This window comes from Carlito syrichta, unplaced genomic scaffold (assembly GCF_000164805.1).
Source record: "Carlito syrichta isolate Samal-C Ts95f unplaced genomic scaffold, Tarsius_syrichta-2.0.1 Scaffold304800, whole genome shotgun sequence".
NCBI lineage: Eukaryota > Metazoa > Chordata > Mammalia > Primates > Tarsiidae > Carlito > Carlito syrichta.
Genome location: NW_007248896.1, coordinates 652,277 through 675,552, shown reverse-complemented (window position 1 = coordinate 675,552; position 23,276 = coordinate 652,277). Strand labels below are relative to the sequence as shown.

General features: G+C 36.8%; 1 protein-coding gene across 5 annotated transcripts in view; it reads left to right on the top strand.

Moving 5' to 3' along the window:
* Window positions 1–8,954: 8,954 nt before the first annotated feature.
* The window catches only part of TAX1BP1 (Tax1 binding protein 1), a 95,050-nt gene continuing 80,728 nt past the window's right edge, over window positions 8,955–23,276 (top strand). For all 5 annotated transcript variants that reach the window (XM_021713913.1, XM_021713912.1, XM_008060990.1 and 2 more), the window contains exons 1-2: window positions 8,955–9,122; window positions 16,866–17,034. In XM_021713913.1, the coding sequence (XP_021569588.1) occupies window positions 16,873–17,034 (162 nt within the window). In that variant the 5' untranslated portion in view covers window positions 8,955–9,122; window positions 16,866–16,872. The remainder of the gene's footprint in view (window positions 9,123–16,865; window positions 17,035–23,276) is intronic.

The following is a 23,276-nucleotide window of genomic DNA, read 5'->3' as shown; positions in this document are numbered from 1 at the left end:
CCTGAACAAAATGTATTTGTATACCTAACCCTTAACTGTACCCCACAATATCAAAATTAAAAATATTGATTAATAATAAAAAAAACCACATGAACCAACCCCCAAACCAAAAGAAAGACAACAAAGAAACAACAACAACAACAACAACTCTGTAAGAACCTTATGATAAGGATCAACTCTCACATTTCAATAATTAGACTGAATGTGAATGGACTAAATGCACCAGTGAAAAGACATAGGATGGCAAAATGGATAAAATATCACCAAGCAACAATATATTGCCTTCAAGAGACTCATCTCACTAGAAAGGACACTCACAGACTCAAAGTAAGAGGATGGGAAACAAATTTTCAGGTGAACGGAACACAAAAGAAAGGAGGAGTTACAATCTTAATCTCAGACAAAATACCCTTTAAGCTATCAAAAATTTAAAAAGATACAGAAGGCTACTACATAACGATCAAGGGTTCAATCCATGAACAAGAAATATCCATCCTAAACATATATGCACCCAACATAGGAGCACCAACTTTCATAAAGCAGCTTCTAGGTAAACTCAAAAAAGATATTGTCTCTAACACTATCATAGCTGGGGACATTAATACCCCACTCACAACCCTAGACTGATCATCAGGACAAAAAATCAGCAACAAGATCCAGAACCTCAATGTGACTCTTGACCAAATGAACTTAATTGATACCTACAGAACACTCCACTCAATGACCACAGCATAAACATTCTACTCATCACCACATGGAACGTACTCTAAGATCAACCACATACTTGGCCATAAATCAAGCATAAACAAATTTAAAAAGATCGAAATTTTGCCATGTACCTTCTCAAACCACAGTGGAATAAAAATAAACATCGACACCAACAAGGGTCTCCCAAACCCACAAAGACATGGACACTAAACAGCATGATGCTAAACAACTCCTGGGTCAATGATGAAATCAAAGCAGAGATTAAAAGATACCTGGAAACAAATGAAAATGAAGACACATCTTACCAAAATCTCTGGGATGCCATGAAAGCTGTAGTAAGAGCGGAATTCATATCTCTACAAACGCACATGAAGAAAACGGAAGGATCACAAATTAACAGCCTAACAAATAACCTAAGGAAGCTGGAAAAGCAAGACCACCAAAACCCTAACTTCAGCAGAAGAATTCAGATCACCAAAATAAAAGCCCAAATCCAGGACACAGAAGACAAAAAGATAATACAAAAAGTCAATGAAACAAAAAGCTTTTTCTTTGAAAGGATAAACAAGATTGATGGTCCCCTAGCTAGACTGATCAAGAAAAAGAGAGAAAAAGCCCAAATAAACACAATCAGAAACATGAAAGATGAAGTCATATCTGACCCTGAAGAAATACAAAAGATCATTAGAGACTGCTATGTACACTTGTATGAAACAAACTTGAAAACCTTAAGGAAATGGAGGACTTTCTGATATCACACAACCTGCCTACGTTGAAACAAGAAGAAATCGAGACCCTAAAAAGACCAATAACAATCAAGGAAATTGACTATGTAACAAGAAAACTACCTACAAAAAAAAAGGCCCTGGACCAGAGGGCTTTCCAGCAGAATTCTATAAGACATTTAAGGAGGAGCTGATATCAATCCTACTGAAAGTATTCCAGGCAATTAAGAAAGATGGAACTCTCCCCAGATCATTTTATGAAGCTAACATCACATTGATATCAAAGCCAGGTAAAGACCCAACAAAGAAAAAGAACTACAGGCCAATATCTTTGATGAACATAGATGCTAAAATTCTCAACAAGATCCTAGCAAACCGGATTCAACAACACATCTCAAAAATCATCCAACATGACCAAGTAAGCTTCATCCCTGGGATGCAAGGCTGGATCAACATTTATAAAACCATAAATGTAATTAAATACATCAACAGATGTCGAAACAAAAACCACATGATTATATCATTAGATGCAGAAAAAACTTCTGATAAAATACAGCACCCCTTCTTGATAAAAACCCTTGAACATCTAGGCATATGTGGAATATACCTCAAAATAGTAAAAGCCATCTATGAGAAACCCACAGCCATCATACTCCTAAACAGACAAAAATTGGCACCATTTCCCCTGAAAATTGGAGTAAGACAAGGATGCCCACTCTCACCCCTCCTATTCAATATAGTATTGAAAGTCCTGGCTAGAGCAATCAGAAAAGAGAAGGCGATCATCAGGGGTATCCAAATAGGAAAAGAGGAAGTCAAGTCATCTTTCTGTGCAGATGACATGATTGTATACCTTGCAAACCCAAGAGAATCTGTCAAAAACTTCCTTGCACTGATAAAGAACTTTGGCAAAGTCTCAGGGGAGACTTAAATGTGGAAATAAATGTGCAAAAGACAATCACATTTCTTTACACCAATAATAAACAGAAACCCAAATAAAAAGCACAATCCCATTCACAATAGCCATAAAAAAATTAAATACATTGGCATCTTCCTAACCAGAGATGTGAAAGACCTTTACAATGAAAACTACAAAACACTGCTCAAAGAAATCAAAGATGTCACGAACAAGTGGAAAAATATCCCATGCTCATGGATTGGAAGAATCAACATTGTGAAGATGTCCATCTTACCTAAGGCAATCTATAGATTTAACGCAATACCCATCAAATTACCAGCAACATTCTTCTCAGATCTAGAAAAAACCATACAGGAATTCATATGAAAACACAAATGACCAAGAATAGCCAGAACAATCCTCAGCAAAAAAAAAACAACAAAGCAGGAGGTATCACACTACCAGACTTTAAACTTTACTATAAAGTTACAATAATCAAAACAGCTTGGTATTGGTACAAGAACAGGCATATAGACCAATGGAATAGAATTGAGATTCTAGAAGCAAAACTTCAATTTCTCAACCAACTCGCCTTCAATAAAGCCTCCATCACCCACCACTGGGGAGAGGACAATCTATTCAGTAAATGGTGCTGGGAAAACTGGCTGACCAAATGCAGAAGATTAAAACAAGACCCCTATCTATCCCCATACACAAAAATTAACTCTAAATGGATCAAAGACCTAAATGTAAAACCTCAAACCATAAGAACTTTAGAAAATGCAGGACACACCCTTATGGACGTTGGCACTGGCATCCAATTTCTGAGTAAAAACTGAAATACACGGGCCATAAGTGATAAAATTGACAAGTGGGACCTCATTAAACTGACAAGGTTCTGCAAAGCCAAAGAAACCATCAAGAGAGCAGGGAGACAGCCTACAGACTGGGAAAAAGTATTTGCCAACTCCATGTCCGACAAAGACCTAATATCTAGGCTCTACAAAGAACTCAAATGTGCTGAAAAGAATAAAAACAATCCCATTACAAAGTGGGCAAAAGACATGAACAGACACTTCTCAAAAGAAGACATACAAGCGACAAACAGATACATGAAGAAATGTTCAACTTCACTAGTCATCAAGGAAATGCAAATTAAAACTATACTGAGATACCACCAACTCCAGTCAGAATAGCCATTATCAATAACTCAAAAAATAACATGCTGAAGAGTATGTGGTGAAAAGGGAACACTTCTATACTGTTGGTGGGAGTGTAAACTAGTGCAGCCTCTGTGGAAATCAGTGTGACAATTCCTCAAAGCTCTAAAAATTGACCTTCCATATGACCCCGCAATACCCCTACTGGGAATATACCCTGAAGAACTCAAATCACTCTATAAAAAAGATACCTGCCCACGTATGTTTATCACAGCATTGTTCACAATAGCAAGATCATGGAACCAACCATGCTGTCCATCAAAAGAGGACCAGATTAAAAAAATGTGGTAACATACACAATGGAATATTAAGCAGCCATAAAAAAGAATAAAATCATGAATTTTGCAGCAACCTGGATGGAATTAGAGTTTATAATACTGAGTAATCTCTCACAGAAACAAAGATCTGAGTATCACATGTTCTCACTCATAAGTGGACCTTGAACAACTATCGCAATACTATAAGAAGAGGATTGACAGTGGCAGGAAACTATGGGGAGGACAGGGAGGGGAAGGGAGGTGGGATTAACAGTAGTCAATATCTGTCTGGGGATGGGGGGCACACTTCATCAACAAGGGTACCTGCACAAAGCATATTTCTATATGTAACCCTTATCTATACCCCACAATTTTAAAATAAAAAATATGTATTAAAAAATAAATAGAAAAATAAATAAATAAATAAAAGACAATGGGAAAGATCCAGTGAACATTGGGGGCTTGAATATAAAAAAGAGATCATGTAAGGTTCCTGAGAAGGTGGGAGGGGTTGAGAGCTATGAAAATAAAAACACATTTCAGCTGAAAACTTTGATTTAGGCATTGTTAACATTAGACCTTTGAAGATTATTATTATTACTATTTTTGTGTCTGTCACCCAAGCTGGGGTGCAGTGGCATGATCACAATTCACTGCAGCCTTGACCTCCTGGGCTCAAGTGATCCTTCTGCTTCCATCTCCTGAGTAGCTGGGACTACAGGAGTGCGCCACCATGCCCAGCTAATTTTTAGATTTTTTTGTAGAGACGAGGTCTTGCTATGTTGCCCAGGCTGTTCTCAAATTCCTGGGTTCAAGCAATCCTCCTGCCTTGGCCTCTCAAAGTGCTGAGATTACAGGCATGAGCCACTGTGTACAGCCTGCTGATTACCTTAATGTTTCTTAAAAGAATTTTTATTAACTTTAAGTGCCATTGATATGCGAGTAACTCAAAAATATTTAATATGAAACACTGAGAGGGAAGAATCTTGTTGACATAAGTACCTCAAGAATTCAAAGCACTATGCTGGCTATTACTCTTCTCAGTAAGATAAGGGAGAGAGGTTAGAGAATATTTACATTCTAGTGACCTTCCAGTTTGCACAAGGAACAAGGAACACTGTTAATAGGAAGGTAGGGCAAAGGTCTTACTAAAGTACAACATTCTGACCTAAAGTACAAACCTCTGCAGGATCTGTATCTTAATATCATAAATCATAGTTTCTCTTTTTGATAGTGCAGGAAAATTCCCAAGACACTCAACTTTAACTTCAAAGTTTTCACTTAGTATTTCCAGACATAAACTTTAGTGGCAAAGCATATGATGACCACAGGAAAATTTTGTTATAAAAATTTATATAACATTTGTTATAGAAAATTGAACTTGATGTGCTTAATGTGTGAAGTCAAGGGAATTTAGGTTATTGGGAGTAAAATTAATGAAATGAGAGTTCATAGACTTGAAGTTGGATACTGAGGAAAGTATTAAAAGAAAGCTCAATGTATTAGAGATTCTGATGAGTTTTTAAAATTGTTATAATGGGCATATTGAATAAACAAGTTAGAAAATAGGACATTGTGGTCAAACCGTAGGATGCTTGATTTCAAAAATGGCAAGATCCAAAGTATGCCACAGAAATAGGTGTTTTGAGTGGAGTGGAGTAAAGGAAATTACTGGAATGAGAGATTCAGGAAATGAAAAGGTCAGAATGTTGACCTTTTAACTAATCTCATCCAAGTAGATGTTGAAGGGCTTGGAATGCACAGGGAGACTGTGTACTATGTGACAGTCTTCAAGGAATGAGCAAGAGTGACTTGGAGATCAGCAAATGACAGCTACAGGGAGGGAAGGGGGGCATAACTAAATGGCATGTACCTCAAAGGGTCAAAGGTTTTTACAAGCATTTGGGTGGGTAAAGGTTGGAAATCAGTAAGCAACAAGGAGTCATCAATAACATCTAACAGCAAAAGAGAAAATAACCCTATTTTAGAGCATTTCGAATCTTCTCTCTCTCTGCCTATTTAAAACCTACCATCATTAATGTCCCATCATTTAAAAAAAAAAAAAAGCTGTTTTTAAAACAATGGTTTATGAAAATTTTTTTTTAAGGAATCATGTATAGCCAAAGAAGTCTTGAATATGAATTCTTAAAGTTGAGGACAACTCATTTGCCTGGCTTTTAAAACCTGTAATGATGTTACTCATAAAACATACCTATTTGAACTCTAAAAAAATTTTCAGTACATGTTATACTAATTATCCCTTTTGTTTTTTTCACTATGCAGGCCTTTTCTCTACCCAATTCTTGTCACTCTTTCAAAGATTAGAGACCAATCTCTTTTACAAAGTCTTGCTATTTTCAGAATTAACTATTCGATATCACTTTATACTATCCTGTAATATCTTGACCAGATTTTAAGCAGTTTTCATGCTTTCTTCGTTTTTTCCCAGAGCACATAGTAAATGAACAAAATGCACTAAGAAGTGACATGATGATGGGAAATGCATGAACTTTGGAGTCTGACTTGAGTTTCAGTCTGGTTCTTTCTTTTAGTGATCACAGGCAAGTTATTAGAACTTTCTGAGCCCACATTCCCCAGCAAAACGGGGAGAATACCTTACAGGGTTGCTATGAGAAGTAGAGACAACCTCAACATCTAGCACAGTGCTTAGAAAGTATGGTGCCCCCCATAAATGGGAAATGTTATTTTTGGCTAATAGTCTCCTTTCTACCTAACTCCTTTCCCCAAGCTCTTATATCCTGATTGGAAGTTCCTCCTCCTCAGTTTCTTCATCAAAACCCCTTCTAACTTTAACAGTCAAAGTCTGCCTCCTCCATGAAAAGCTTACTGCTAACACAAGTCTGTACTAAGTGCCCTCATCTCTAAATATCTTATTATTCATTTTTGTACATTAGTTACCTAAATTTTCATGGGTTATTTCTTTTCTTCTCTTTGCTATCCTAAGTTCCTCTAATAAAGGGACAGTGTCTCTTACAATCAGCATAGTTTCCCAATCAAAGCAAAGGATAGGTAATATAGGTCAGAACAACTGCCTACAAAATACTTGAAACTGTAATTACTCCAGAAAAATATCGTGGGTTACTCACTGATTTGCTTTCCAATAATTATTTGAATAGGTCTATAATCACTTATTCACCAATTTGAAATCCAAAAAGCTCTGAAAATCAAAATTTCCTAACATTTTGAGGCAAAATATGTCCTAACTCATTTGTCATTAAAACTTAACTTGATGTGAAACCAAGAGCAAAGTTGCAAAACCTGATCTGAACTGTAGTGAGACTATTTATTTATACTACTTAGGGTGCTATTCATAATTTTCCTGAAAGCACATTAACTTGATTACAGATACTGCCCCAGACCCTGTGGGATATCATATAACATAAAGCACTCTAAAGTCCTCTCTAAAGTCGGCAAAATTTTGAATTCTGAAATCCATCTGGCAGAAAGGATTCATAAAAAGGATGCGGATTCATATGCTTATAGCCTCAGTACACTGCCATACTTATAACAGGCTATTACTTTAGCTAATTTTTTAAAAATTCAGTAAAGTACTATTTTATGTTGGTAGACAAAACATGACTTAAAAATTCAAGGAATCCTAATTAAAATGAATAAAGTAAGTTAAAATTCCAAAACAAACAGCTTCTTGGGGAAAATAAGGCCTAAAAATTCAATAAATTATTAAAAGTAACAAGACAAAAACACCTGTACAAAATGTTTTTCAATGATGGTTTTAAGTATGTTGTTTTTCTGATTTCATTAATTGAAAATCAGTGGCAATTATTTACCACATGTAAATAAGTAATGTGATTAAAAATTAGAGTGACATCTGAAAAACCGTGTTTATAAAGTTCACTGCCATATTTACATATTTAAGGGGCAGTTATTTCTACTACTAGAAGGTTGCCACCAGTAACACTCGTGATTACTTATGTTGATTATTTACACAATTTTTTTCATCTGTAAAAGAAGAAAATTGGGACTAAATGACTTGTGAAGGTTCTTCTGAAATTCTATGATCAAGTACAATATACAGCACAAGAACAAGTTCAAAAACGTCAAAACATAGGAATCAAATCAGTAAATACTGAGAACCTATATTATCAATATTATCAAACCTAACGTCATCTTAAATATGTGTAAGATGAAAGCATATGCAAAGAGGATTTGTCTGTTTTGTATTTAGAAGGTGCTTCAACATTTAACGCGACTTTATTTATTATCCTTTCTTCACTGGTGGTATTGCAAATTTTATCAGACTTTTATGGCAGCACAGGAATATGATGAATTCGAATAGAACATACCCTTTCCGTAGAGTCAGGATTCACATTAAACGACTAAGAGAGGAGGGTATTCAGCAGTCAAAAGTGATTTTAGAAATCGCAATTTAACAGAGAACACGGGACAAACTGACGCACCCAAAGAATACGGATTAAAAAAAAGCAACTTAATCATGACAAAAGAGTCCATTTGGATTTAATTTTTTATTTTATAATTATTTTAGCATACGAAATAGGGAAACACACTGGAGAGTTAGGTAACTTACTAGCTACGCGGAAAGGGTAGCCCAGAAACGTGGGAAAGAGGCCACTGCCGGAGCAAGAGCGCACAGAATCAGGGAGCATTAGAGTCGAAAAGCTCCTAGTAGAAACTGAGACCTTAGCGAACAAAACTTCATCGTTTAAAAAGCAAAGGACTGGAGCAGGAGGAGTCGAGGGAGGGCCGTGGAGTTAGGGGCTGCAGCCCTGCCCGTGAGTTCGCTCTCTTTACTTCTCTGGTTCTCTTATCTACAGGTGGGTGAGCTCAAACTTTTTAAGAACCCAGGCAGCGACCCATAGACCCTTGGGCTACCCTTTCCGCGTTGCTAGTAAGTTACCTAACTCTCCAGTGTGTCTCCCTATTTCGTATGCTGAAATAATTATAAAATAAAAAATTAAATCCAAATGGACTCTTTTGTCATGATGAAGTTGCTGAGCGAAAACGGCAAGGACCAAGAAAAAGACAGAAGTAGCAGGACGGAGCGCAAACCCCGGCTCGGCACCGGCTTCGGGTCTTCAAGCAGGGAGCGAGGGCGGGGGGTGCTGCCGCGGATGGGGCGGATCAGACGCGACCGCGACGGTGGCCAAGACCGCCCCGCGGGCGGAAGTGACGTAACCGACTCTCAGCTCTGAGGGAAGGTGTAGCCGGTCGCTGCTGGGAGGCTGTAGTGGCGGAAGGGATTCGGCGGCTGATGGCGGATCAGGATCGGAAGCCTGCCTAACGCTCTGCCTCGCCTCGGGAGCCCTCCCACCGGGTAAGGCGCCTTCCCAGCCGACCCCGGCGCCGTGTGCGGGCGGACCCAGGCGGGGGCGCTTTGGGGACTCGTGCTACGCCCCTCAGTCCCTGTAGTTCGGGGGTCTGGCCGGTCTCGGGAATGGTCTCCGTGGTGACGTTGTTTTCCTTCCCGAGGACAGACCTTCCCTCCCGAACTGCGATTGTGACGAGAGTGTGGGCGACTCAGGTTCGCCGTGGGGTACTAGAAAAGCGACTGGTGACCCTCCCCCACGGCGGGGAGGCCTGCGGGATAGGCCTTACGATTTGGGGGAGACGTGTGGGACGGGGGCCTTTTGGCGGGGGCGGGGGGGTGATGCCAGTGACCCCCGAGAAAGAAACCTCTCGTGTCCAAGGCTCAACTCAGGGGAGCCTGTTTTGAGGGCCTTATGTGTGCCCCTGGAGTAGGTAAGCTCGGGAAAACATGTAGGTCGAGCCGGGAAAGGACGCTTGCGTTTGCCTCTGCGGAGAAACCCAACTGTTTTGGTTTGAGTCGCCGAAGAGGCGGGGCCTCCCCGCGCCGCCTACATCGGAGGCCGCGGGCGGAGTTAGCTGTGCTTCACCTGGGCTACGCAACGAGCTCTTCATCTCTTTATGAGGGGCCCCTGGTGCTTGAAGCGTGTTTTAAGAAATCATCTGAGAGTCACGTCTTTTTTTGCTTTTCAAGTTTTCTTGATTTCATAATCAAGAAAAGAACTCTCCCTCCTCCAGCGCTCCGCAGGTTCTCAAGTTGTGAACAAGCCTCGACCGGCGCTTGTCGCTTGAGAAATCTAATAGAACCCAGCTGGTGTGTGTGTGCGTGTCTATTGATAAATATTTATTACATATTATTTTTATAAAACTTGTTTGAAAACGCGGTGGCATTTGCCTTTATACATATACAGTATTAGATTATCGGTTTTACCGAATATGTATGTATGGATATTGTGTTTGGGATTTAGATGAAAATAAATCTTACAGTAGAATTTCTACGAACTCTTCACAGACAGTTACTAATTATAATTTTGGTGCTCAATTCCAAAAGCATTTAAAGAGATCATTTAAAATTAACCTTAGTTTAAAATTGGGCTGATTGTTCTGAGTGCTTTGAGACTCAGAGAAGGAGCTGAGACCAGGCTTTCTCCTTCGTTCTGTTCTTTTCAAGGGTACACTTGATTTCTTGAAGGATTATTTAATTATGCTATGCATGACTTATGTTAAGCTCCCCCCCACCTTTGGCAACCTGATCGTTAAACTTTAGAGAACATCTTATTGTAGTGTTTGTTTTTTAGTGACCTAGAAAGTGCGTACCTCTGTTTGCAATTATGAGTGCAGCCATGTTTTTAGAATTAACTAGTAAATACCTGCGTCATAACAACAAATAAGACATTTTGGAATTCTAAGTTACAGCCTTTTTAATGATGTTAAATATTTATGAAAGATCTCAGAGATACTCCTTGTATATTTCTTTGGGGGAATTAGCTTACAAGTGAAATATGTTGGATTGTATTCTTTTCGAATGGTTATGTAAAATTTGGGATTTATGTATTTCTGACTTTTTAAAACTTATTTTGCCCCAAATAAACCTTTAGAAGAAGATACAAATTCCCTCTCCCCTAATATATATGGGTAAAGATCATAGCATTTTAGAAACCAACTTATAAAAAAATCTGAGACGTTATTAAAAGTGGTGTGGTTGACACCTGGGCAGAGTGGAGTGTTTTCAGGTGTAAAGGATTCTGGAGATAGCCATGTTTGCTGGAGAGCAAATTAATACACTGGGGGCTTTGCTTCTGCCTCCCAGAAGGATTGCGGGTAACATTTTTCTGGAGTAGAGATCTGTTTATAGTTGAGGGCCTTTGTGTGAGCCAAAGTATGAGTAATTGGGAACTATTTGAATGCCAGACATTTTTTCTTTTCAGATTTTTGTGTGTTCTGTAGGACTAAAGTTTGGAGATAATTTTAAAGGTTAATTTTTTTTTTTTTTTTTAAGCTGAAGACTTTAAAAACTTTCAGTAACTCTGCAACCACTGCCTGAATTACAACATTTCTAAGGGCACAAAGTGTTTGTATTCTGAAATGCAATGTTCCTACTGTAATAGGTCCTATGAAGAGTATTAATCCGTTGCATTTTTTTTTGCTTTGGTTTCGCTCACTTTCTATTGTGGAAAAATTTAAACATACACAAAAGAGTAAATGGTAAAATGAACCAACACTTAGCTAATCCTGTTTAATTACCCTCTCTAACATTTATTTTCTCTCTTGGAGTTTTTAAAGCAAATCTTAGACGTAAAGACAGTTCACTTGTAATTAGCTTAGCATCTCTAACTGATAAAGACTTTAAAAAATATATAAGCTGGGCTCAGTGGCTCAGCCTGTAATCCCGTGCCTTTGGGAGGCTGAGGTGAGTGGATTGCCTGAACCCGCAGGTTCGAGACCCGCCTGGGCAGCGAGACCTCATCTCTATAATAAATCAAAAAATCAGCGGGGTGTGGTAGCACATGCTTGTAATTCCGGCTACTTGGAAGGCTGAGGCGGAAGGCTTGCCGGAGCCCAGCGGGTCAAGGCTGTGGTGGCCGGGAGCGGCCACTGCACTCCAGTCTGGGTGACAGAGTGAGACTCCAACTCAAAAAAAAAAAAAAAAAAAAAAAAATATATATATATATATAAAATCACTATAATCATATTATCACACTTAACAAAATACCTCATTTCTTTTTGAATTCTAATTGTTGGGACTGGCATATTATGTTTAATATTTATCTAAATTAAAAAGCCTAATTTGACTTTATATGTTTGATGTGTAAAAGTTCTTACTATGGTCTGTTTTCTGCTATGTTGAATAAGGCTATTATTAAGAGTTATTATTAATGAAAGCTATTAATAGGAATATCACAAATTACCTTACTCTTCATACTTATAAACATCGTGAATACTGTATTCAAAGTGTAACATGAGTGTTTTTTATTAAAGTCTTAAAATTTGGGGGGAGGACTTAAAAATGAAATTTCATGTTAACATGGTTATTTAAAACAATAAAATAATACATTTACATATGCTTGGAAATTCAAACAATAAATCCGATACATTGAGTTAAAAGTTAAAATCCTTAAATTTTCTTTTTACACATCCCTCATAAGTAAAGACTATTAACTCTATGGTGTTTACTTTCTTGAAGTTTTTTTGGGAAGTTAAGTAAAATAAGTATCAGGAGTCACTGGAAAAATACTACCACAAAAGCCAGATCTGTTTTTGGGCTTGAAAAAATTCCAAGAGGAGGAAGTAAAGATAACACGGGAATGCATTTTTCCTTCACGTTTAGTTTTGCTGGATACTTGAGTGCTCACTATGTGTATTTTATCTTTTTTAAAGACATTAATGCATTTCCAAAATAATAAAATTGACGTTTAGACCAAAGATTTTATAATACACAGTTTACACACAGCACACATAAAGGCATTCTAGAGGTATTAGAATTTTAGGGAATGTAGTAGGAAATCTAGAAGAGGATGCTGTAGCCAGCATATGTATGCATTTCAGACCACTTTACAACCAAATGTATTTGGCTCCTTAATTGTAGACTGGACATTTTTTACTTATCCTGGGCTTGCCATCTTAACTGTGCTGCTATTTCTGAAGAAATGGGAAGCAGAATTTGGCCTGTTAAAGCTACTTCCTTCTCCTTCCCTTTGTGTGTAGGGATGTGTTTCTTCTCTCCAACTAAGGTGAGGTTTGCACTTTTTCTGTGAGAAGCTACACTTCCAGACATGACCACAAGGTGATGCAGTGACTTTGCACGTTACTTCTCAACTCTCGCATGACCTTGACATTCTCAGTGAATTCTAACATTTTAATAAGCTTGCGCATCTCTTCACTCTGTTTCTCATATTGAACCAGAGAAAGAGAAACTGTGTGGGAATTAGACATTTTATTTTACTATTTAAAATGGGTTGATTCATGATGTAATTATATTCAGATTGGGTTCATCCATGTTAACTTTTTTTATTACTAGTAATTATAGTGTATTTTAATAAGAAAAGTAAAACCAAAGATATTGGGATGACTTGTAAAATAGTTCTATAATTATAATAGCAATAAAATTTTAAGAAGGAATGTTAAAGATTAATGAAGACTTAATAGGAGTATCACAAATTACCTTGTTCTTCATACTTATAAACATCATGAGTACTATATTTAAAATGTAATATTGGTGTTTTCTATTAAAACCTTGAATTTTGGGGGGAAGGCTTAAAAGTGAAATTTCATGTTAATATAGTTATTTAAAACAATAAAATAATACATTTATATTTGCTTAGAAAAACTCAAACAATAAACTCAATACATTGAGTTAAAAGTTAAAGTCCTTAAAATTCCTTCTTCTACATCCCTTTTAAGTAAAGCCTATTAACTCAATGGTGTTTACTTTTTTTGAGTTTTTTGATGCATTTATAAACATATACAAATATATGTGTATACCTCTATGCTACTTTATACCTAAACAACTTTTCTATGAACTAAAAAAAATATAAGGTTGGATCATGGGTTTTTAGAGAACTGTTGTAATTGAGGTTCAACAAATTTTAAACTCTATCGACATTTTTATTTATTTGTTTTTGTTAATTGTTTATCAAGAGAAATTATTACTTAACCCACATAACGTGTTTCATAGTTCAGGAACACAGGTCAGTGACAAACTTCTATGTAATTCAACCCAAAGAAATTCTTCATATTCCAAAAATCACTTTGCACTCTGAAAGATACCAGCCTTCCTCATCTCAGTCTTTCATGGAATCCTAATTTCTCAGGTGCCTTCTTTCTTGACTCAACCACAGCAAACTTATAGAAAGCTGCAACCCCCAGGGATATAATGAATGCTCCAACAATATGAAACCGCAGACGTTCGCCTAGAAGGCCAGTATCTGAGGTTTTGTCAAAGCATTGGAAGGCCATGGTAGTTATTGTCCTTGACAGGTTTGTCGACCTTAACACCAATGTCCTTACTGAAGGAGAAACAGAGGGCCTATTTTTTTTTTTTGGGTTGGTGTGTCACTGTCACCCAGGCTGGAGTGCAGTGGTTTGCTTGGGTTACTGGGCCATCTACCTGCTGGGCTACTGTAATCCTTTGGCCTCAGCCTTCCAAGTAGTTGAAAGTACTGGCGCGTGCTACTATGCCCTGCTAATTTTTATAATTTGTTGTACAGATGAGGTCTCACCAAGAACCCTAAGGCTGGTCTTGAACCCCTGGGCCCAGGCAGTCTTCTCTCTTTGGCCTCCCAAAGTACTGGGATTACAGGCATGAGCCACTATGCCTGGCTTTATTGCCTCGTTTTATAAAGAAATAGTTACAGCTTTGTTGATTGTTTACTTTAGGAAATGACATGTTAAATTTTAAGGAAAATATTTCATCTTTAAACAGTTTTAATTAAAAACATGGGAAGCTTATTCCAAGCTAGTTTATTTCCTCCTTACTGATTATCTTTCTCAAAGAGACCTGAATATTTGCTCCCTTCATAGGAAAATATTACTGATTCTCTTAACTCAGATTTGGGAGTTGTAGCGAATAAAGTTCAACTGACTTAACTACAGTTTCTCTTTTGGTATCTTATGGAATATTTTTTAAAAGAACTGGAACTGGTGATTTTTTTTGTTTTTGTTTTTGTTTTCCCTTTGTGAAGGCACTGACTTGAAAAGAGATCATCATTAGTGACTTCTTTAGTGTCATGACCTCCTCCTAGGGCCCAGATTAGCTCAGACAACTCAGAGAAAGCACACTTCAATTTAGACAGATTTCCTCCAATAATATGTAAATACTACTTTTTCCTTTTTCTGAAGGCTTTTAGGTACGAGGTGGGGCGTATTTACTGTTAAGTCCTTTCATGAAATAGTGTTGCTGGTAGTAAAGTCCTTTGATTAGTGCAGAGGTTGAGAAGGATTGCTATTGAATGTGCTCTTTGCCTTGAAATCCTTGCACAGCTCAGATGGGAGGAGGCTAACAGACAACTAGCTTGGTATTCTACCACAATGGCTTCCAGGTCCATGATCAACAGTCTCTTTATGGAATGTCCAATATATTGTTCAAGAAAGCAGGACTTTGACCATAACAGAAGCAGAGGGGATTCAGGAAGAAAAGTTGGTATTTTCTAAAGTGCTTATTATTTCAAAACTTTAAAAATAGTATTTCAAACAGGTCAGCAAAAGAAACAGTTGTAAAAGCAAACTACCTTAGGTCTTTGTAGCAGTAAGCCTTCTTAATAATGGCTAAAATATGAGAAGAGTCTTATTGCTGTGTTTGCTCTGTAAAAACTTCATTGATTTATGAAGTAAATTAGATTAATTTGGTTAGCAAAAATTTGGCCCCAGTTTTCCCCATTAGTGCAGAGATTCCTGTTTTAATGACTCAGAAGCAAGTGTTCTAAGATCAGTCATAGTTTCTCATGTGTCCTGTAGAATCAGTGATTGTACTGAGCCTGTGACATACTCTGCAGATTGCTTTTTTGAGTAAATCCCTATTCATTTCCTTTTTCTCAAAAGTAGAGCACCAAATATGGGAAACATTTGGGTGTAGCTTTTATAATCCACTTCACCATTCTGCTGCTATTCAGTGCTTGGTGTTCACTAAGCCAGTGAGCATTCACTGGATTCTAATAGATTTTCAACCGTATATATTTTGCTGACACTGTATTTTTTTTTTAATGTAAGTTTTAAATCAGTAAATATGTGGAAAGTGTCCATGAGTATTAGAAATCAAAGTAGGGTCATTGAAATCAGAATGCAATGATGGATTTGTTATAGGTAGAGAGGAACAAATAAACTGAGCTATTTTAATAGATCAAGTAAGATTCACATGGTTTGAGAGATTTGCACAAGCTCGTACCAGAAGCCCAATAAGGTGGGCTGGGTCTGGGATCTGTGGAAATAAGTGAGAGGTGATAATGGGGATTTCGGCTGTTGAATAGTGGTTCTCTGTCGTGGCTACATACAGGATTGAGAATAAATACTTGGAGAGACTGAGGGGAAAATATATGTGTATTTACACACATATATGCGCACATGCCCAAGCCCCACTCCCAGAAAGTCATTTTCTTTCTTTCTTTTTTTTTTTAAAGGTCCCTAATGGTTCTAATGTGTAACCAGGGTTGAGGAATGCTGGTCCTAGGGATCACGACATGAAGCAGGAATGCAGGCACAGAGACGTTAGCATCAGTTTTAGTTATAGGACCCTAGGACCTGAGGAGAGGAGAGGAGGAGAGAGGGATGGGATAGGCTAGGTTAGGGAGGAAAATGAAGAAGTTTAAGGGTTCTACATAGAAAGGAAAGGTTAATTGACCAGTAACCAATAAAATATTGGCTTTTAACTGTCCTTGCTCCTGTTTTTTAGTGTCTGTTACTAGGGTCCAGCAGGTTTATATTGGCAGCGTGTACGAACACACCTCTGATTCATTTGCTTTTGTTGAAATGGAAGCAGAGGACGAGACTTTCCAGGAGAGTTGACTTTTTTTTGTTGTTGTTAACTTTTTAACTCCATATAACTTTCTGAGCCGTATTGACTTGGTTATTTCTCAGTATGTCTGTATTTTTATATATAATCACATTTTAAAGTTTCAATATTTGAAAAGTGTCTTTATTTTCTCAGTAATTATTATATGTAAATATTCATGTGATTTGGATTAAATGTCATTTATTTTCTGAAGTTGTAAGTTTTTTTGTTGGTTGGTATCATTTAACCTGTGTGAATTACTTGTTTCAGATTCACAATGACATCCTTTCAAGAAGTCCCATTGCAGACTTCCAATTTTGCCCATGTCATCTTTCAAAATGTGGCTAAGAGTTATCTTCCTAATGCACACCTGGAATGTCATTACACCTTAACTCCATATATCCATCCACATCCAAAAGATTGGGTTGGTATATTTAAGGTAAGAAAACTTTCTGTTCTTTATGTAAATGTTTTACATTTTTAAAAAACAGATGGATAAGTAGCTTATACTAGCCTTGTCTTAACTCTGTATTAATATTCATTTTTGTAAACATTACCATGAAATAATTTAACAGTGGGTGATACTATAGCAAAAATTTTGGGAATTTCATTTCACCAGATTTTCTTCTTTGTGATCAAAAGGTTCAACCTCACTTGAGGTTTTGTTGAACATTTTTTTCAGAATTTTTTTTTTTTTAAATTTTCTCCATTCCTTACCTGGAAAAAAGAGAAAAAAAAAGATCTTCTCTTTTGGGTTTCTATATCATTTACTGTTTTTTCCCAGTCATTTGTAATTAATTAAAACAGCTCTACAGCTGTGTTATCATCTCTTCTGTTGTCCTGCATGGCTTAAAAAGTGCTCATGTTATACTGTTTTAGAAGAGTATTCTGTTTAACATTGACTGAATAGTAAACTCTTTGATGGTAGGAGTCCCAGTTCTTATATTTTACCAGTTTGTATAATGTTTGCTTGAAAATTGTGTTGAGATGATCATTAAGTGGTACACCTCACTGTGGTGGACGTTTTCTGACAATATTAACTCTTTAGAATGTAGTGGAGAACCAAAACAGAAGTGTCCTCTGAGCAAGAAAAATAATATCATAAATGTACAAGTAATAAAACTCATTCACTTTTCTCCTGGGTTACTCTACAACTTCCCTTAGAATAGTGTGTTTTTTTAAAGTATGATTTTAATGGGTTTGACATTTCAATTGTCTAGTATATATAAGTCAAACACAAAGAAGAAAGAGGTAAGATTAGCTGCTAGAAATTAGGTATATTGACAGTATCTGGAAGTAAAAGTCCAGTCTCATAGAGTAAGGAGAGCAGACATTTGGATAAAACAAAGTTTTGGCATTTTAATGATATTTTAGTTCAGTTTTTTGAATTCCTCATTCATTGATGTTTCTGAATAGAACATACTTGTTATTACTGTTTACTTTTTGTGTTAGTTTTTTAGGTTTGTCAAATCCCAAAATGGAGGCATTCATTATAAGCATTTTGTCAAATCAGTATTAGTTTTGATTTTATGTGAGATGTTGGTATCAAGTTAAAGATACTGATCGAGAATTGGTACTTTCTGCAGTAATGGGCCAGAGAGGAAGAAGAGAACAGGGAAATTTGATTATGGGAAAGGAAGGGCATTTCCAGTAGGAAAATGGTACAGGTTGAACATCCCAAATCTGAAAATCCAAAATCCCCACTGCTTCAAAATTTGAAAAATTTTGAGTGTTGAAATGTTGCTTAAAGAAAATGCTCATTGAAACATTTCAGATTTTGAATTTGGGATCTTCAACTGGTAAGTATAATGCAATATTTCAATATCTGACAAAATTTGAAATCCAAAACACTTCTGATCCCAAGCATTTTATTTTACTTTATTTTATTTTTATTTTTATTTTTTTTTTGAGTTGGAGTCTCACTCTGTCGCCCAGACTGGAGTGCAGTGGCCGCTCCCGGCCACCGCATTCTTGACCTGCTGGGCTCCGGCGATCCTTCCACCTCAGCCTTCTAAGTAGCTGGAACTACAGGCGCGTGCTACCATGCCTGGCTAATTTTTTTTTATTTATTGTAGAGATGAGGTCTCTCCAAGTTGCCCAGGCGGGTCTTGAACCTACGGGCTCAGGCAATTCACTCACCTCGGCCTCCCAAAGTGTAGGATTACAGGCTGTGCCACAGAGCCCGGTGGTCCCAAGTATTTTAGATAAGGGATACTCAACCTGTAAAAGCAAAGGCTCAGAGGTGGGAATGTTTATGAGAATGACACAGTTTAACTAGAACATATGCTTCTTTAGGGAAGTTGTGGGAGATGAAGTTGGAGTTAAGTTTCAGTCTGTCTTTGGAAGACCTTCAGTGTTAGGCTAAACACTTTATAGACTTTTTAAAAAGGACAGTGAGAAGTCTTTGTATAAGTGTAGGTTGTGTGAAAAATTTTATTTCGAGAAGATGAATCTTTACCTTTTTTCTGTAGACTGTTTTTTGTTTTTCAGTTTTTTGAAGCCAAAAGCCTATGACTTTGCCTTCAAATCTAGCCAAACCCTAGTTCTAACCATTTTACCACTTAGGTATTTCTAAATTTTTAATGTTGCTGCTCTAGTTCATGCCCTCCTTATTTCTTTGAAGACTGTTGCAGTAGGTTACCTGTGTTCCCTACTTTCATTCTTGTCTTACCTCTGTTTTTTGCTGTTTTATTTATTTATTTATTTATTATTTATTTTTGAGTTGGAGTCTCACTCTGTCACCCAGACTGGAGTGCAGTGGCCGCTCCCGGCCACTGCAGCCTTGACCTGCTGGGCTCCGGCGATCCTTCCACCTCAGCCTTCCAAGTAGCTGGAACTACAGGCGCGTGCTACCACACCTGGCTAATTTTTGATTTATTGTAGAGATGAGGTCTCGCCAAGTTGCCCAGGGTCTTGAACCTGCAGGCTCAGGCAATCCACTCACCTCAGCCTCCCATGGCGCGAGATTACAGGCTGAGCCACCGAGCCCGGCTTTACTGTTTTATTTAAACAATAATATGCATTGAAAATGTGAACATGTCTTTCTCTTGTTTGATACTGTTTATTTGTTCCTCATCTACAGAAAAATGTCAAGACCAAGTAACTTAATGTGTCATATAGAGCTCCTGTTTAAGATTTAATTTTCAGCTTCATTTTTTTGTTATTCCTTCTTATTTTTGCTTTAGTAATGCTAAACTGTGCCTTTTTCCTTCACTTTCCAAGGACTAATTTTTCTCTAAGCAGAAAAGAAAAGAAATCCTGTGTTGAATATTCTTTCCATTGTTTTTGCTTGAGTCATACTTTAAAAATCAAAAGGAAGTTCGTGTATGTACTGAAAGTTTCAGATAATACAGGGAGGCTCAAGGAAGAAAATAAGTCACACTAAATACCTGTGAAAACCATTGTTAGCATATTGATTTATAGTTACATGTAATAAAATAATGGTTATACATGCATAATGTGTATATAATGGAGGTATACACATACTACTGATGCAGCATAGTGTGTGTATATGTGGCCGTTGCACCAGTTCCTCAGCTATTCGACATGTTGCTGAATGCTCACCATTAAATAATGCTTGGTAAAGCATTTTTGTCTACTTATTTCATAGGGAAAGTCCTTGGAAGTCAAATCGTCTTGTTTATATCTTTGCATGTCTTTAAACACATTGTGGTACTGAAAATTGCTCTCTAGAATGATTTTGATAGAACAGTATTGGCAGACAGGCCAAGAAAGAATGCCCAGGTAGTAACTTAAGGGTGAAGAAATGAAGATGGGAACATGTGTGGTATGCTTGAGAAAGTGTTAAGGAATTTGATTTGCCTAGGCAGACATCAATTTTAGTAGATGAATGGGAAAGGTTAGTTTGGATCAATTGTGGATTGTTTTAATATTTGAAGAATTTTTAAGTAAGGAGTAATAAAATTTAGAAGAGAACTTTAATCTCGTAGTGGGAAGTTTGAAGAGAGAAGAGAATGGAGGTAAAGAGAACATTTAGACTATCCTAATTTTATGTGAGATAATGAAGGTCAAAAGTGGAGAAGTAACTCAATTGTGGTAATAATCCATAAGTAGAATTCATAGGCTATGTTAACAGTTCAGTTGGGAGTGGAACTCATTCCGTGGCTCCTCAGTAAGAAGGAGCAAAGGTCATGTGCTAAGAGTTGGGGAGAGCTTGAGTATGGAGATTTGGCCTTGATACTGTGGAAGAATGTTATAGGGAGTTGTGGTATGTTAACCAGGAGATTTCTGAGCAGCAGTTTTATGACTTTCTCTAGAGAGGTTCAACACCCAGAATTGTAAGTCATGAGTGCCAAAAGTGGATATCATTCAGATTGGGTGTTGGAGAAAGGTAGGAATGGGAAGGGAAGTTAAGAGGACAAAGGATACATCTATGGTGGTTTTGAGTGTGCTATTGAAGTGAATAACTGAATGATACCAGACAAGGGATATAGACCAGGTTGGAAGGTTATAATCTTTTCTTTTTAGTTTTTTTATTACTTCTTCTCCTCTAGTATTGATTGATTGGATTTAGTTATAACTAAAATACACATGTAACTTATGTTTATTATTTCATACTTTATCTTTTACCTGAGTGTTATACTACCCATTGTACAGATGAAAGAACCGAGGTCCAGATAGTAAAGTGATTTCTTCAGGGTCATCCATTAAATATTGGAGCTGAGAGTTGAACCTTATGTAAATAGGCATTCAAGAATTAGTCTCTGGCTGTTTGGTTAAGTGAGAGATCTGATTATCCAGAATTAGCAACATAGTTGCTAGTAAGTTCAACGTGCATTTTCTGCAGTGACACAATTGAAGTAAAATCACAGGGAAAGCTTTAGAACCGCACCTGAAGGCATATCTTTATTATTAAACCATTATTAGTTGCTGTGAAATATTAAATGGCATGTTATATTTAAGTTGTATTGCTTTATTTGTGTTTATGAATTTGATTTTGTCTTAGTTGTATAAGTACATAAGCATAAAGAATTTATTTACATTTAGATTTATGCTTTATTTCAAATTAAATTACCCTACAATTAAAGACCCCCAGTGGATGCCTGAAACTGCAGATAGTACCAAACTTTGTGTATGTTATGTTTTTTCCGGATATGTATATAACTTTTAAGTTTAATTTATAAATTAGGCACAGTAAAGATGAACAGCAATAATCAAATAGAACAATGTTAACAATATACTACAACAAAAGTTACATGAATATGGTTTCTCTCACTCTCAAAATATCTTATTGTACCTATTTTGGGGCCTCGGTTGACCGCAGGTAGCCAAAACCACAGAGCGTGAAACCGCAAAGAAAGGGGGACTGCTGTAGGAAGACTAAAGGGCCATGAGTTTTTGTTTTTGTTTTTTTTTTTGAGACTTTAGCAGGAGTCTTACAGTTCTCATGTTTCAGAGATACTGTTCTAGTGAAGAAAATTGGGCGTGCAAAGTGATTATGTGATATATCCAAAGTCACATAGCTAATTAATGACATATACTGGACTAGGCAAACAAAACCTCCCAGTAAGATACTCTTCTCACTGCACCATGCTGCAAAACACGCCAAAAACTAAGTTGCCTAGTGTGAGTTGCCTGCTGTGATAGTGGACCTAAACAATTATTTTATGTTTGAATATCTTGTTTCAGGTTTTTATTTCTTTGTTCCTTGTTTTTCCTTTCCTTTTCACATTTCTTTTTCTCCTCCTTCTGTTTTCCTACTTTGGTTTCCCTTCCAGTAGTTCTCATTCCTTTATTTTCTGTTTTTAAAAAATGTTTTCTGATAGTAAAAAATAATTATAATTTTAGGAAATTTGGAAGAATACAGAAAATTTAAAATTAAAATGGCCTGCAGTCTTGCCAGTATATCTCTACCAAATAACAGTGGCTAGCACTGCTAATGTTTTATTTCCTTTCAGTCTTGCTGTATTAATTAAAGGAGACTTTCAGTCTTTTTTCAAGCATGTATTTTGAAGGTAGCTGACATAGTCATACCTTTTTTATACCCACATTTTTTCACTTACGCTTTTCATCACTTTCTTATAAATAATAGTTCTATAACATTTTATCTCATGGGAGAATGTAACTCTTTATGTTGTATCTAAGAATCTATGGCATCTTTTCTGTGTGTATCTAAGCAGTTTTGCAGTTATTTTTTTCCTAAAGTAAGGAACTTGAGTCTTCTGATAATGTGATTTTTAAAAACCATATTGTATACAAAAGAAAGAAAATGAAAATGAGTGGCTCCTTCCCACTGTACCTCCACCCTCTCCAGAGAGATCTACTGTTAAATTTTTCTAGATTGAAAAAAATTCATAGATCATTTTATACTTTTTTATAGACTGATTTTTTCACTTAACTGTATATTTTGGGAATCTTGCTACATGCATATGTAATCAGCTTATTTATTTTCAGTGCCTTTCCTATTCCAAGTCTTATCTCTCTTTCTCTTTGTTCTTCTCCAAAAATCAGCCCCCTCAATCTCTTTTTTTTCTTCTGTAGTTTTGCTCACTCTCATATGCTCTTACCATCCTAATGTTTCTGTGCTTCTCTCAAGTTTCTTCAGGATTTATTATTGTCTTTATTTTTTCCAGGTAATCCTGATATCATTCTGGTCTTCTGTATGTTCCTTCTCAGAATGTCCTTTATGATCAAACTTATCCAACGTGCTTTTCTAAAATG